The sequence below is a fragment of the Strigops habroptila genome, chromosome 12 (genome assembly GCF_004027225.2).
Source record: "Strigops habroptila isolate Jane chromosome 12, bStrHab1.2.pri, whole genome shotgun sequence".
Taxonomy (NCBI): domain Eukaryota; kingdom Metazoa; phylum Chordata; class Aves; order Psittaciformes; family Psittacidae; genus Strigops; species Strigops habroptila.
In genome coordinates this window covers 16,600,344-16,616,427 of record NC_044288.2, presented here as the reverse complement: position 1 = coordinate 16,616,427, position 16,084 = coordinate 16,600,344, and the positions used below count along the sequence as shown (strand labels likewise).

Sequence of the window (16,084 nt, the reverse complement as noted above, 5' to 3'; positions counted from 1 at the left end):
ACACTCCTCCGCCTGCGCGCCTCCCGTCGGTCTTTGCGCGCGGCTCCGCCCTGCCTCACCTCGGGCTGGGCGGGCAAGATGGCGGCAGGAACGGGGAGTAAGTGCGGGGCCTGCCGGGGGAGGCGGCGGGAGGGTGGCGGGGGAACGGCGACGGCGGGAACGGGGCGAGAACGGGGCAGGGGAACGACCCGAGGGGAACCGAGCGGGAGGAGCGGTGCTAACGGTGGTGCGAGGGGGCGGAGACAACGGGCCCGGGAGGGGCGGGGCTGTGGCCCGGAGAGGCGGGCCGGGAGTCGGCGGGGCCGCTAAGTGCTTCCCTTCTCGGCAGAGCACAAGCTGCTGAGCGCTGGCCCCACCGAGCCCTGGTCCATCCGCGAGAAGCTCTGCCTGGCCTCGTCCGTCATGCGGAGCGGAGACCAGAACTGGTAAGCGACTGGCGAGGACGGTGTCCCGCTGTGCCGCCGTGTATGCATGGGCACGGCATTCCTGGCACTGTGTATTGTACTGGAGCATGGCCTTGCACTGTGCTGATTCCTTGTACAACTGCTTAGTTGTTAACGCCGTGCTTTCTGTTCAAAACAAAGGTGGGGGTATTAAAGATGGAGGTGTCAGGGCTATACCTGGACAGTCTTTTGGCTTCTTTTATAACCACTGTGTAAAAACAAAAGCGTGTTCAGCAGAGCAAAGAGTGAGCGCTGGCACAGGGTTCCCAGAGAAGCTGTGGCTGCCCCATCCCTGGCAGTGTTCAAGGCCAGGTTGGACACAGGGGCTTGAAGCAACCTGCTCTAGTGGAAGGTGTCCCTGCCTGTGGCAGGGGGTTGGAACTGGATGAGCTTTAAGGTCCCTTCCAACACAAGCCATTTTGTGTTCGTAGATTGGAAGAGGTGAGTTGTGGTCAAGAAGCATATTTTATAACAGATTCTTGTGCGCAGTATTTGAACATGTAGCTCTGGTTTGCTGCCTTTTTCTCTCACCAGAGTAAGGTTTTTGTGGAAACACAGTCGTGTCATCAGAAGCTAGAAACTTGCTTTTCAAACTAAGGGAGTGAAACTGTTGTTTATTCGGAGCAAGCAAATATTTTTGAGTCCAAGGGCTGTACTTGAATAATTTCCAAACATAACAACTCCTTGGCAAGTTTATTGTATTCATAAATAATATGGCTGTTCAGTGATGAATAAATAAATACTAATGGCTATTCAGTGATGAACGTCAAGACAGGTCAGTGTCTTTTCTCTGCATGTTGTTGGGGAAGAAAGTAAGTTGACAGTGACTTACCATTTCCCTCCTGTAGGGTCTCAGTCAGCAGAGCTATCAAACCTTTTGCAGAGCCAGGACGCCCACCTGACTGGTTTTCCCAAAAGGTAAGCTCCTGACATTTGGATCTTGGAAAAGATGAATTCTGCATGGGATATTTAATACAGCTGCCTAAAAGAATGCATTTCTTGTTTAAAAAAAATATAGCAAAATTGTTTTAAAAAAACCCAAAAACAACAAAAAAAATTTTACTTGCATCATATTAAATACTTTTTCCTGTTTCTGAAATGCAGTCTGAGCTTACAGTACAATTGGATAAAGTTAAGGAAAAGACAAGAATGATCAAAGACATGAAACAGCTTCCTTGTAAGGGATGGCTAAGTAAGGTAGAATCCTTAACATAAAGAGAGGTAACAGGAATACAACAGATGCCTGCACAGTCAGAAGTGGCATGTTGAGGATCAGTAAGAATTAATAAAGTTTAATTGTTCAGTGCTTTGTCTAGTACAAGATTTAGAGTATCAGGAGACTAACATTAGGCAGGTTTGAAGCAAACCTCAAGAGGTTGTTCTTCACCAGGCATGTAATTAAGCTGTGGAATTCCTTGCCCCAGGAGTTTGTGGATGCCCATGTATTTTGCTGTGTCCTGTTGTTTGGGCAAGCATCTGGGATTTCTGTTGTATAAGGGACAGAAAGAGATTAAAAGAACAAAGGGAGGAGAAGTTGGGCAGTTTAGGTTGCTAACTGTTCCTGTTAAGCTGTGAAGCTGGCCTTCATAGAATGTTGTCTTCTCCATTAAAACATTTTAAAACATTTTGTTTCACATTCACAGACAGAACCATTACAGGTACAGCTTCCTTAGTCATGCTTGCTTTGATTTCTAAACTGTTAGCTGGGAGCATCTGTTCTTTAGCTTCGTTTTGAAGATCAGCCTGGGCAGTGCTGGGAGTAAGAGGGTGAATACGCTCCCTCACTTTGAGCTGCGCTAAATTATAGCTAGGGGGAGAACTCTGGAGAAGACTGTCAGATGCTTTCATAAAGTGTTAGACAGCTGAAGAAGATAGAATAAGTTCCCTTAGTTGTTAGGTGTTTGCTGAAGCTGACTCTGCAGTGTCCTCTGACTCTCTTTGTTTCCTCTTAGCACTGTGCATCTCAGTATTCAGAGCTCTTGGAGACTACGGAGACCCCCAAGTGAGTACAGAGTCTGGCACGAGTGCAGTCTGCAGCAATCTGGGGTAGACTTGTCAGTTCTTATAGCAAAGCACTTAATAGTGCTCCTCCCAAAAGGAGTGTAAAGCGATGAGGAGATTCAGTTGTGATAGTTGGCATGGGTGGGATTCTGGGTATGGCAGATGGGGAAGATCTGCCCGAAGTATTCCTCAGAACACACTTCCCGTATCTCTTTGTCTTGTCTCCTTTTTTTCTTCATAAGACTGAAGTATTTCAGTACTATGTGGTTCTAAAACTGGTCACTGTGTACTTGTTAGTGTCTTCCATATGCCTCTACTGTCATTCCAATACATGGCAGGATAATTGGGGCCTCTCTGCCACAGCTCTGTTTGTAAATTACAGTGTGCACTTGGGGATTTATGCAGAAAAAAAGAAACATTTATTTAGCTGGAATAAAACACTACGTGTTAGTCTTGCTGATCAGAAGCTTTGCACATAAAATTATCACTTAGAATAGGGGTTAGAAAAGACAGCAGGAGTGGGAAGAGGAAATGTTTTGTATATGTCTCTATTTTGCAGTGGTTTCTTATAGTTTTCTTACCAATGCTGTCACTACAGCTTTGTGGTCTCAGATGTTTCTCACTCCAAAGTCTAGGCATTTTGTTTTGGGACTTCACATCAAGTTAATTCAAAGGCAGGATGTTTAAAAGTAGTGTTTGTTTGTGATAGTGCTGAATGATCTTTAGCAATAGAATTGCAAAGATAAAAGGGCTGAGTTATGGAGGGAAAAAAAACAGGTGTTTCTTCATGGGTAGAAAGAATCTTCTGTGAAATGGAATTGATTTTTCACATGTTGAAAATTTGCAGTAGTTTTGCATCTTTGATCTTTTCCTGGAATCTTTAACACTGGACACATTTAAGAATTAGGGTGGGGGAGTTTCAGAAGAGGTTGTTTGAACATTGTGCTGTCCGACATCATTTAAGGGAAATTGGAAGAGGTGGATTTTTTTGTGTGCGTGTGTCAGGAATGACAGGCAGCAGGCATTTATGAAAGGAGAAGGTTTTCTGTGTTTCATGTCTGAACTGGTTTTGGTTTTCTCTTACTCTAGGAGAAAACGTGGTGAGAAGGGAGAAGTTGTGGAGACTGTGGAAGATGTTATTGTGCGGAAACTGACTGCAGAACGGGTTGAGGAGTTGAAGAAAATCATTAAAGAAACACAGGAGAAGTACAGGTATGTGGCAGAGGTGTTAAACTGTGGGGTACCTGAGAGCCCTGTTTTGGAAAAGTTGCCTAAGTGGCATGGTGCTTGGGATGAAAATGCTGCTTCGGATGTATTGTTCAGTGATAAGTAAGTAAGATTTCCTGATTACAGGCAACTCAAGAGGGATGCAGAGCTGATCCAGGCCGGACACATGGATAACAGACTGGAGGAGCTATGCAATGAGATTATGATGTGAGTTATTTAATTATTTCCATATTATGCTTTCTCCTCAGTTTGTAATTCTCTGACACACTCTGTTTGTTAGCCATCTCTTGCTCCGTATGCTTTGGGTTAAGAGAAATGGGGCAGCTGGGCAGATGATTTGGCCTCTGAGGGTGGACTTAGCTTAGCTTGGAAGGCACCAGCTTGCGTGGAACATGGTTTGAAATGTATCAGTACAGAGCTTGCTGGTGGCTTGCAACATCGTGCTTGCCTCCTCCGTTTTGATAATCATCTGGCAGTGAAATTTCCTGCCAAGTGTGTCATTCTCTGACTGGCCTCGGACTGCTTTCCTCCTCCAAGGAGTTGAGCCTGAGTCTGCAGAGGCAGTTCATTGTTGTCTGGAGATAATGGGGTGGAGGTCAGTAAGCTGATTGTGGAGAAGGAACTAAGGGGAAGTGGGACACTCTGTGACAGTAGGCTTTGGTTCTGTATGCAGAAAGAAGAAACTGGAGGAGGAGGAAGCAGAAGTCAAGAGGAAGGCTACAGATGCTGCTTATCAGGGTAAGCACTTTTCCTCAGAGAGAGAAGCATATATTTGTAAGAGCATTTGGGAAATACTTAAGTCATGTTAAGACTTGTTGGGAGGAATTCCTTGACCCTGGAGTTGGAGAGAAAGGTTGTATTCTCTTTCCAGGACCACATTTGTAACAGGGCAAAATGCAGAGACATCTGAGAAAGGAACAAGTTCTGTAGAAAAGGTATACCTAAGAGAAAGCAGGATTAACAAGGAGCTCTCTGAATGTCAGGCTTTGTACCCATTTAGTTTTCCCTATAGTTTTACTATTTTCTGAATAGAAAAGGAAGAGAGATTTGTTCTAAATGTTTAATTAATTTATAACTCGTGGGGCAATTCAGTGAACTGACCTGTCAGTGGTGTGGTGCAGGAAATTCCCACCATATAAATTGTCTTCCTGGGGTTCTTTAGGATAAAGTCAGAGATAACTCTTAGGGACTGTCCAGGTCAGAGTCATGGAATCTCACTGTTCTTTTCTGTTCTCTTGCAGCTCGTCAGGCCATTAAGAATCCACCACGACGGTTGACGGGTGTGATGGTTCGCTCCCCTGCAGGCTCAACCTCCCCAGGGGGAGACTATGCTCTGGGAGATCTGTCTCAGCCTGCTGTGGATGAGGCCAGTCCAGGGGTAAGGATCCTTCTCATAGTAAGAGAGAAAGACCAGCTTGGGACATAGGGCTATTCATCCATCATGGAGAAGGAGTCTGTGGAGGAGCCCTTGCCTTGCTTTGCAGACTTTTCGCTGTGGTAGTGCTGTAGTGTGGTTGATGTACAGTGCTGCTACGTGTCCTCTTCCATGTCTGTGATGATCAGGAGCCTGGATCAAAGGCTGTGTAAGGGCATCAGTGGGTTGGCCAGGCAGTCTTCTGTGTGTGCCTGGGAAGTGGCACTGCAGAGCAGGGAAAGGGTGAAAGCATATGCCTGGAGTAGGTGCAGTGAGTGAATGGAGTAGGTGTCTGTGGTGTGCTGGATCAATGCTCTTGGGGGAAGGAGCAAGTGGGGCTAGTCCGTGTGGTGGAGTGTGGCTTTGAACAGTGTGGTTTTTCTCTTTCTCAGGTCACTCCAGGGACATTGCCCAGCACCCCAGTTGCCTCCTTCATTGGAATCCCTGACACCCCTCCAGGCTCTGCTCCCCTGGATGCCCCCATGACCCCAGTCACTGATGATTCACCCCAGAAAAAGATGCTAGGACAAAAAGCAACTCCGCCTCCTTCCCCTCTGCTCTCAGAGCTGCTGAAGAAGGGCAGTCTCCTGCCCACAAGCCCCAGGCTGGTATGGAGCTCTCTGCTCATATATGCAAAGGCTTTTTTAAAGCATACAGGTTTTTGTGAGAGTCCCAACAGAAGTGATAGGTGAGAGAGAGAATTATCCCTGTGAGCCACAGAGGTGGGACCCTTTCCTGGCATTACTATGGTGCAGGACTGCGGGGGTCATTCAGCACATGGGACTGGCTGTCTCCCTCAGTTGTAAGGAGTTGGAGTTGCAGGCTTTGCTAGAGGAAATCGTTCTCCCCAGGGGAGGGAGCATGTTAGTCAGCATCATCCCAGTCAGCCTCCATGGAGGTGTTCTTGATGATTTCTACTTTGGGCTCACAGTTCTTCTTTTACATCTTGGCCAAAAGTTGAGTTTCAATATTTGTAATGGATCTTAGCATAGGAGTAGGGAGTCCTTTAGTGGAGTTTATGACCAACATTGAAGTGCTTCAGTTTTTTCCTAATTGTAGACAGTTAGTAAAATCACTGTGATGACAACCCACTTCTGGTGTTAGTGACTCTGGAAATCTTAGGAGGGTGACCATTGCTGACACTGTTCAGAGCCCAGTCTGAAAATAACATCAGCCTGCCCGTGGCACGGATTCCCTGTTAGTGCTTGTGTGATGGAAAAGGTGTATTGCTGTTGACTTTCGTTTTTTAATAGTCAGATTTGGGGTATTTTCTATTTGTTAGCTTGGGTAAACGTTCATGGGTTCTATGTATGCATGGTGCAATGTAACATAGGGTACAGCAAGGAAGGGCTGTGAAAGACTGGGTTTTCTTTGTAAACCATCTGTTTTCTTTGAAGCAGATGGTTTGCATCTGCTGCAAGGTCCATCATAGGTTTACTCTGTGACATTGATAGACTTACTTTCCACTTTGGTGCTTCAATTTCCCTCAACTCAAAATAAGGGATAATTCAATGCCATCTCTCAGATACCAGAGAGACTGGTATCTGTAAAGGATTGTGAGGTGTTTGAACCTCACAAGAGGAACTAAGGTAGAGCGAATGACGTATCTGGTCTAACTTCAAAGGAGGGTGGCACTGCAGCTGTATTGTAGCTGAAGAACAACAACTAGTTTCAGACTTTGATGTTGAGCACTTGCATGGGGGCCTCAGGCAGGGACTAAGCTGGACAAAAAGTGCAGGAGAAATGCTGAGACAGCAAATGATGGACATATTTATGGAGGTGCATATATGGCAGAGAATCACTGATGTGATGGTGATCTCCAGGATTTTCAGTTCTGTCCTCCTTTGGCAGGTTGGTGAAAATGAAATGGCAGTGGCTTCTGGTCACATGAACAGCTCAGGAGTCCTGCTGGAGGTAGGAAGTGTCCTCCCAGTGCTGCACAGTGGGGAAATGCAGTCGGCACCTGGTGCTGTCCCTGCATCTCCTGCTGCTTCAGGTAACTCGGGACTCTCCCTGTACAGTTCTCCCTTCAGATGTTCCTTCAGACTGTTCTATGAGTTCTCTTTGGAGAGAGATGAAGGGCATCTAGCCTGGCTGGTTTGGGGGCTTCTTTATGAGTTGTATTCCTATTTCTGTACTCCCATCCCTCTCACCCCTACTTTTTTTTAAGAACACCCTGATGCTTACAGAAGAAAGAGTGCCTTGATCTAAAATCACTGAAGCAATTAGACTTGAGTTGAGCCTAGTCCATGAAGTCTAGTTTTCTGGCTTTGCCACTGGCTAATACCAGGCATTTCAGTGTAGAAAGAAAGGGTTAGTTGACAGGGAGTTGGGAAAAAAAAACGTGTCCACCTGCAGCTCCCTGTGAACCTGGAGAACTCGTGTCTTAGCTCTGCTTTAGCTTAGAGGCCTGTTGAGGATTAGACTGCAGTGGACTCTGAAGTAAGTTCCACAGAGAGCAGGGTGAGAGGGACAGTGCAAGAGTCTTTGCATTGAGCCTTTTCAGAACAACCTGCCTAAGGTGAAGATTCTTCTCAGCTCATGTTAAACAGTGGTTTAATCACATTGTCTGCAGCTGAGCATTTCTGCCGTTCATTCATATATAATTCCATATGAATAATCTCACTTTTCTTATCCATGTCTGTTCTTCAAGACTGGTTAATTTGGTCGAGACAGTTTGGTAAATTCAGACTGAAAGTTACAGCTAAGATGAGTGGCAACCTTTGATAAAAGAGGAATTCTCCAGGAAAGACCTGCAGAGAGATCCCCTCTGCTCCCTTCCAGCTCCTGTGATGACTGTTTGTCTTGGCTCACCTTGTGTGGCTCGCTCAGCACTGTTTTTCAGATTTCCTATGATTGTATTGGGATGAGCCTTTGGAAGGGCATCTCTCTGCATGTGTGGCTTAGCCTCTGCAGCCCTTATATTGAACGCAGTGTCCCATAGTCTGCATGGTTGTCTCAGACTGCACACACACGAGTTGTGTATTTTGGGGTGCAGGTTCTCCATATAGTTTTTGGAACCATTTATAGGTACCTCTCAGTGTTTTTTCCCAGAAGAAGCCACCAGACAGTGAAGAGCCCAGTGGTGTCTTTGTGGACTTGAGTGGTGGCTGCTTCTTGCTCATGTCCTTTTTCCCTTCTACTCTCTGTTAGGTGCTCCTACGCTTTCCCGGCTTTTAGAAGCTGGTCCTGCACAGTTCACCTCACCTCTTGCTTCCTTCTCCGCTGTTGCCAGCGAACCTGCAGCTAAGCTCCTGCCACCCCCAGTAGAGCCTGTGTCCCAGGCTACAATTGTCATGATGCCCACGCTGTCAGCACCATCCGTTGTGCCACCAGCTGCAGCTCCAGAAAGCGTAGCCACAGGTGCGTTCCTGAACTACGCATTCATAGATCCTGCACTGCTGGGAAGCAGAACTTCCCTTGGGATCAGCACCCAGCAAGATCTCAGCTGGCCTTTTATCACCTCGGACTCACCATCCTTTCAGCTGGAGTAAACAGATGGTTTTAAACAGGATTTGCTGGGGGGGAGAAGGGGAGAGTGTTAATGGTGTGTTGCTGGATTGTGGTTCAAGGGCTGGAATCTCACTTTGTCTCTACTGTGGGAAAGCAACCTCTGTCTTTTATTTTTCTAAGCCATGCTGTTGTGGGTGGACCTGGGGTGCTTGTGGTTGGTCTTATCCACTGCAGTATTTGTTTATGTGGGCTTGACTTCTCCAGATTGGTCTCTGATTGACACTCTCACCCTTGTGCAGTGAGCCAACCAGAAGCCTGTGTTTCCATGGAGGCAGTGTCTGATTCCCACACCGTGACAGTGTCCATGGACAGCAGTGAAATATCCATGATCATTGATTCCATCAAGAAAGAGTGCCTGGGTTCTGGGGCTGGCGGTACTGCAGGGTCTTCCAAAGATCACTGCATGGATGGGAAAGAAGACCTAGATTTAGCAGAGAAAATGGATATTGCAGTGTCCTATACGGGGGAAGAGCTGGACTTCGATACCGTTGGAAATATTATAGCCATCATTGAGGACAAGGTAAACAGGCAAAGCAGAATGACAGTGCCTTTTGTTCCACATCCAGTTAGGTTAATCTCAAGTGATTACTTTTCACCAATTTAATTAGTTTAAACCAGCAAGAGAATAACTATTCCTAAATGCACGTTCTCACCATCATTGTCCAGGTCAGTAGGAAATGGCTCTGTGACACCACTGCTGCTAGTCCGCTACATTTAGCCTGGTGCTCCTCTTCAGAGTGCAGAAAGAAATCTCTTTCTTTCTCATGTTGGGTAGGGTTTGGGTCACGACTGGCAGACAAATGAGCACTGCTTGCAGCATACTCTCCAGGCGCGTGGTATTTCTGAAACTGAAGCTCCACAGGGGACTCCACAGGGAGTGATAAGGGTCTGGCTGTGAAAGGCAACTTTGTAAACCCAGTACACCAGGTTTTCCACAATTGTCTCTACCAAATAACATAAACCTTTTTTTCTTTTTTAATCCCTTTCTCTGACCTTGGCCTGCACTGCTCTGTGTTTTGCCAATAAAGGTAGACGACCACCCTGAAGTCCTGGATGCAGCAGTTGTAGAAGCTGCTCTGTCATCTTTCTGTGAAGATACGGATGACCCTCAGACCCTGCCTGGCCCATGGGAACACTCAATTCATCAGGAGCACGAGAAACAGGCCCAGATACCCCAGGTGTCTGTGACTGTGAAGCAGGAGAGACTGGAGTGTGAGGAGCCAGAGGCAAAGGGAATTCGAGACATAATGGGCATTGGCGAGCTGGGATCAGAAATAAAGACAGAACCTGCAGAGCAGGAGCAGAATCAACTGGGCCCTGAGGAAACCATAGCAGCAGCTGCAAGAGTGACGGAAACACCAGAGCTTCGAAGTCAAGAGATAGAAGAAGATCAAAGAGCAGCTGTAACAGCAGGAGAGACTTCTGAAATTGAGATAGAATCGACCAAGGGAGAAGACATGGTGCACAATACAGTGAAGGCAGAGGTATGTGGGCAGAGAGGCTGTCTGGAACTGGTGTGGGGAAAGAAAGGAGAAGTTGTGGCAGGTAGGAGAGAAGTTTAGAGGAAGGATGACTGTTGGGTTGAAGGTATCCCTTCAATGAATGTGACTGACTGTTTTCGTGGGAGTCATGCTGCTGATCTGTTCGATCTGCAGAGAAGCTCTCTGCTTTAGGCAGTATCTTTGTGTATCTCCCCCCGCCCATGTACAGAATTGCTGTTGGGAAGGTGCTCAGTGAACTTCATTTTGCCTTGAGTTAGGTTAGAGTGAGTGAGATGTGCCCACACCTTCACTGAAGTAAGCTGACACAAACATCTAGATTTGTGCATTTCTCTTCCCTCCAGACCCCACCTGATGATGATTCATCCCCTCCACAAGTCCCAAATGTGAGTGAAGACTCCTCACAGGCTGATGTTCAGCACAAATTTGAGCTGTCAGGTAACTTAATTCAGCTAGGAAATCTTTTACATGCAACATTATTAGCTGGATAGTTGTCAGTGATCTGGTTCAGGTTTTTTGGGGAGGAGGGAGAAAAGATACATGTAGGAACAGTGTTAATTACTGCAGGACAGTAGGCATTGGTGCAGGAGCTTTTGTGGGAAAGACTGCTTTGGAGAATCAACCTTTCTGCTTTTCTTTCTTTCACAGAGTCAATGAAGGAGGAGGCCCAAGCCCTGTTTAGGAGTCAGATGAAGGTAATTCTCAATTGGTTGTAGTCATCTTGAGTGTGTTAGTAACATCTCACTACTGCTGCTTCCTGGCTCCCATCTGCTGAAAAGCAAAGCTTGCGTTCCGCTTTCTGCACTGAGAAGTGGGCAGTTTGCAGTTGGAGCTAAAGGGGAGCTTGCTTCAGGCACTGTGGTGCTCTGTGTGTTTCTGTGTCTGTGGGGGGAGTCAGGGCAGAGTAGACTGACTGGGATTTTGGGAAGGTGCCTGTACAGCTGTCAGCAGCATAGCAAGAAAATCACTTTGCTTGCTGTACCATAGTTGCTTTGGAGGCTCTGAGTTGCTGCTGTAGCTGGCTGTGCAGACTCATGAACTCTGTGTTTCAGGATGGGCAGGGTGAAGAGGATGATGAGGATGGTGCCAGTGAGGCTGCCAGTTTGGAGGAACCCAAAGAAGAAGATCAGGGTGAGGGATATCTGTCAGAGATGGATAACGAACCCCCCGTGAGCGAGAGCGATGATGGCTTCAGTGTCCATAATGCACCTTTACAGTCTCACACGCTAGCTGACTCCATCCCCAGCAGCCCAGCCTCCTCGCAGTTGTGAGTATCAGTGAAGCTCTCAGGCACACGGGTGCAAATTCCACACTGTTTTGTGGGGGGAACATAGAATTCCTGTTTCTGTTTTGCTGGCTGGGCAGGTCCAGAGGGGGAATTTGTTGATGATTTGTCTGGCTCTCCTTGCTTGCAAGTGTGTGGGCAGCACTATAGCACCAGGTCCAATGGATTAGTGTAGGCATGTCAAAGGCAAAACAAACCCTAAGTTGTTTGCTCTGAGGTAGTATGCAGACTCCTGAAGGAAGTTCAATTCTTTTCTTCCCAGCTCAGTGTGTAGTGAAGACCAGGAAGCAATACAGGCCCAGAAGATATGGAAGAAAGCTATCATGCTAGTTTGGAGAGCAGCAGCTAATCACAGGTGGGTTTGATGTCTGTGATCAACCAGCAGAAAGAAGTGACTAATCCTGGGCAAGTCTCCACTGTCCCTTCTTGGAGGCTCACCGGGATATGATGAATCAGTTACTGGTAGCACACAAATAAACATGAGAGCATAAAACAAATATTTACCAGCAAGGAGGATACTAAGGGAACTCCTTCTTTCTGCAGGTATGCCAATGTCTTCCTACAGCCTGTAACTGACGATATAGCACCAGGCTACCACAGTATTGTGCAGAGGTGAGTCTCACCAGTCCTCCCATCATTAGAACTCTGTATATTTGTACATTTGTGTAAGGATTTCTGGCAGGAACAATGTAGTTTTTAGCTGCCATGCAGACTGCAAGACTTGGAAGGTTATTTGTTTCTGGCATGATTCAGTCAGAAGCAGGCTTCCCCAAGAAAAGAGTTGTCTTTAGTAACAGACACATGTCTTTACACAGCCCTGTCTTTGAATGAAGTACACTGACTTACATAGAACATTTTGTTTATCTGTGAGGTGGTATGTGACTGATCTGCTTCTTCCAGTTTCTGCCCAAGGGTACGATTTAATCTTTGGAATTCCAAAGAGCTATCTTCTTTAATCAGCATTTTTTACTGTCCCAGATAGTGGACTTTTCTGGAAGAATTACTAGAATCTCCTGCTATCCCCCAAAATCTCTCCTAAACAGTTCAGTGGCTGCAGCTCTAGCTCCTTAATGTCTCCGTCAGTGATGCCTGGAGAAGGCAAATGCCTCTCTGAGGCATCTGTTATGCTGTTTTTACCATTCATGATAACTGCTGGACAGTTCGTGTCTTCTGACAAGGCCCTTGGAACTCAGGAACACAGCCTGTGTGTGGGAAAACCTGTTTGGCTAAATAAAATAGGTGGTCTAAGTAGACATGTTACTGTCTACAAGAGAGTGGGTAAAGAGTTAAATATTTCTGTTGCTATTTTTGACTGCATTTCTTTCACAGGCCAATGGATTTATCTACCATCAAAAAGAACATTGAGAATGGGCTGATACGAACCACAGCTGAGTTCCAGCGTGATATTATGCTGATGTTTCAAAATGCAGTTATGTACAACAGCTCTGACCATGATGTGTACCACATGGCTGTGGAGATGCAGCGAGATGTCCTGGAGCAGATCCAGGTAAAGTGCAGGACAGAGCATCTGTCTTAGCCCATAAGTATGGGAAAGACTTCTGGATGTAACATCAGTTTTGCTCAGTATCTTTGAATGAAGTAGTCCCGTCTTTCCCTGCATCTCTCTTGTGCTAGCTCAGGTGTTTGGTGAACTAGATTGTGGGTAAGTTAGAGGTAACACAGCAAAATTTCTTTTAGGTTCAGCCCAGACCAATTTCAAATCTAATTTCCTTCAGGGAAATGCTTAGGCCAGCAAGAACCAGGGTGTGGTTCAGGAACAGAAACAAGCAATGAGAACAGTGAATGACAGGGGACGCGATTGCTTCTGGTGGCTCTGCTGGTTTACGCTGGTACAAAGCGTACATGAAACTGTGTCCTGTGAATATATGCCATTTAAAATTGCTTGTGAAATAGAGTGTCCCAACTGGCAGCACTGACAGAGTTTGAACTGGGGTTTTATAGTTCCTCAGGACTTGTGGCTTCTGAGGCAATTGGAGGAGCTTATTCTGAGTAGCAGACAAGGAACTGAAACTGCATCTAACCCAGTCATTCCCAGCCTGTGGTTTGTGATAGTTAACTGGCACGCACTAAGTGAGCTTGTTTTGCCTGAGAATTTTAACAGAGTGTGGTTTTCTTGCAGCAATTTCTGGCCACACAACTGATCATGCAAACATCAGAGTCAGGGATCAGTGCAAAGAGCCTACGTGGGCGCGACTCCACTCGCAAGCAGGATGCTTCAGAGAAGGTGAGGATGCTGCACCTTATGGAAAGGCACTTGAGATCTTTTGAAGAACCCCAAAATACTGCATGAAGTTTCCATGCCAAAGGGGCAGAATGTTTTTTGAGGTTGCAGTGGCTGCAGCATCTTCATGCAAACAAGTTTTTCTTTAAGTGTGTCCATTTATGAGATTTCAGCCCTGGAACCGCACATCATCCCAGAGCCAAATCTCACAAGTTTTTTCTGTAATCCTAGTAGTACCATTCCCTGTTTTTAAAAACAGGTGATGAAAACTGTAGGGAAATAAACAGAGTATTGGAAGAGGCATAATATGGCAGGAAGGTGAAGGTGCAGAGAATTGGAGGTGTAGCCTCTGCCCTGTCCTTCACTTCACAGTCAGAATTTTAGAACCAGGGAATCACTCCAGTCTGGTTTGCTTTGTAAAGTGCACCAGAGAACCTTTGACTTCCACACTGATCTATACTAATATCAGTCTAGGTTTGGGTTTTTTCTTCTGTAAAGACACATCCAAGCTTGATTAAGTGATCTCAAGTGCTGTCAGCTAGTGCACACAGCATTGTGACAGCAAGGACTGCCTGCTTAGTTCTAGTGGCAACTGCACAGTGCAGAAATTGGTAGACTAGGCCTCTCCATGGATGAGGGAATATCCCTTTCCTAGCATTCTTACTCTTCGCAGTATCCCTCTTTTGTGCATTTTTATGTTCCTGCTGCATAAAACTGATGCCATGCGGGAAGGGGAGTGGGGCACATATTTCTCTATGCTATTGTGTGGGCTCGGTGCTTCTGTGGTGTGTGCATTTCCATATCTGATATCTGATAAGTCCTTCTGTTTGGCCTTTTAACAGGACAGTGTCCCAATGGGCTCTCCTGCCTTCCTTCTCTCTCTCTTTGTAAGTATTGAAAGGCTCCAGCAGGTACTGCAGTACTGCTGGCAGTGTGCTCTGCTCTTTGTCTGGGTGATCACTGCACTGTCATAGCATCCTTAGCATTGCAGCGGTGTGTGTTTAACTTAGGGGCTATACAACTGGGATCATTAGAGAAGAAACATCTCGGTCCCTTATTCTCAGCGTGGGTGAGTGGGAGGGGCTTCAGTCTTCTGGTTCCAAGTGTTCTTGTTTTGTCATCTGCCTTTGCTTTCTTCCACAACTTCTCTCCTGCTTTCTTTCCACGTAAGCGGGAAGACAGACCAAGTGGTGCAGTGCTGTAGTTACTACATCTCTCATGCATATACAGCTGCCCCTTCTGCACGTTCGAGACAGTACAAAAGGTCTTGGGAAAAGTAAGGAGTCAGCTGTGTACTCCTTTATCAATCATGGTCCAGAAAGCAAATGAGATACTCTGCAGAAATACCTTGCTCTGTGCCTGTGGTGATCTGAAAGTGTTTGGAAAAATATTCCCTCCAAGAAACTCCAAGTCTCTGAGTTGTGGGGAGGAGAAAGGGGAGGAAGATGGAGAGTTGTTTTTTTCTCTCGCATATGTCTAAAGACAGAGGAGTACTCCAGGAGAGTCAGCATGTCAGCCAGAGAGAGAGGGCAGCGGATCAAAGGAAGCTCTCAGCTCGCCTCCTGCTCATGGAAAGGAGCTGTGCGGAGAAACTAGGGAGAAACTAGGGAGCCAGGGTCACTCAACTGGAGGAGCACTTCCCATAGGGATCAGCAGCTAATAAGGTAGGTTAGTCAGCAGTTTCCTCTTCCCACCTTAAGAGCCAAGCTCGAATCTGCTGCTTAGGAGAAAGCCTGCACTGTACAGGCTCCAAAAGCATCTGTCTGGGTGAGAGCCTTGTTGCCTCTCTCTGCCCTGACTGCCCACAGTGCACAGAGATGCTGCACATCCCAGCACCTGTGCTACGCCCAGGGTGAACTTTAGGTAGGTCTGCAGGCAGGCCGTCTTAGGACAGCTTCCCTTTGGAAGCTTTCCTGTTTGGAAGGTATGGAAACTTGTTATCAGATGTACAGTTCTTTACCTCCCCGAGTGCTGGAGGAAGTGTTTTGTGTTTCAGGTTGCATAACTTGTTGTTTGCCTTGTCACTAGGACGGAGGCACCAGAGGGCGTCGCTGTGCCATCGAGGCAGACATGAAGATGAAGAAATGATGCTGCAGGCAGACAGAAAACCCCAGCATCTGGCACCCAGAGCTGGAGTGCAAGCAAGGTGCTGTTAACAGCTGTTGGAGGAGGAAGAAAAGTTGCAGGTCCATTTCTGGGACCTGACCCACCTTCTTCGCTTGCCCCTCTGGAAAGCAGTGTCTCGTCAGAATGTGTAACCCAAAGAAACTTCCCTGGAGGGGAAGACTAGCCCCCCTGCCTGTTTTAAGGCAGTCGTCTTGGGCTTCATCAGTGTTCTGGTGTTAGCTAGCAACTGGTGGCTTGTATGTACTGTAATGTGAAGTGTACAGATTTTTACTAGTGATGTGTAAATGTGTATGTATATTAAAGTCTGGGAACAAATCCAGCGTACAGTGTGCA

At 46.5% G+C, this 16,084-nt stretch overlaps 1 protein-coding gene across 2 annotated transcripts; it reads left to right on the top strand.

Annotated features, from left to right (window-relative positions):
* Positions 1 to 44: 44 nt before the first annotated feature.
* BRD8 (bromodomain containing 8) lies at positions 45 to 16,070 on the top strand. 2 transcript variants are annotated; one of them, XR_003994206.1, is made up of 22 exons: positions 45 to 97; positions 329 to 425; positions 1,292 to 1,361; positions 2,396 to 2,445; positions 3,534 to 3,656; positions 3,798 to 3,878; positions 4,345 to 4,409; positions 4,913 to 5,049; positions 6,937 to 7,081; positions 8,239 to 8,448; positions 8,838 to 9,118; positions 9,627 to 10,082; positions 10,442 to 10,535; positions 10,746 to 10,792; positions 11,150 to 11,364; positions 11,645 to 11,737; positions 11,926 to 11,994; positions 12,712 to 12,889; positions 13,523 to 13,627; positions 14,467 to 14,511; positions 15,107 to 15,288; positions 15,653 to 16,070. XR_003994206.1 is itself a non-coding variant. In XM_030504903.1 (21 exons), the coding sequence occupies exons 1-21, from the start codon at positions 79 to 81 to the stop codon at positions 15,710 to 15,712; spliced, it is 2,811 nt and encodes a 936-aa protein (XP_030360763.1). In that variant the 5' UTR covers positions 45 to 78; the 3' UTR covers positions 15,713 to 16,070. The 2 variants fall into 2 exon arrangements, 1 of the variants encoding a protein (XP_030360763.1); XM_030504903.1 differs by lacking the exons at positions 14,467 to 14,511; positions 15,107 to 15,288 and adding an exon at positions 5,478 to 5,693.
* The last annotated feature ends 14 nt before the right edge of the window (positions 16,071 to 16,084 follow it).

Coding starts and splice junctions, on each gene's coding strand:
- BRD8 (XM_030504903.1), top strand. Junction 10,536..10,745: donor GCACAAATTTGAGCTGTCAG/GTAACTTAATTC, acceptor TTTCTTTCACAG/AGTCAATGAAGGAGGAGGCC. Junction 11,995..12,711: donor TACCACAGTATTGTGCAGAG/GTGAGTCTCACC, acceptor TTTCTTTCACAG/GCCAATGGATTTATCTACCA.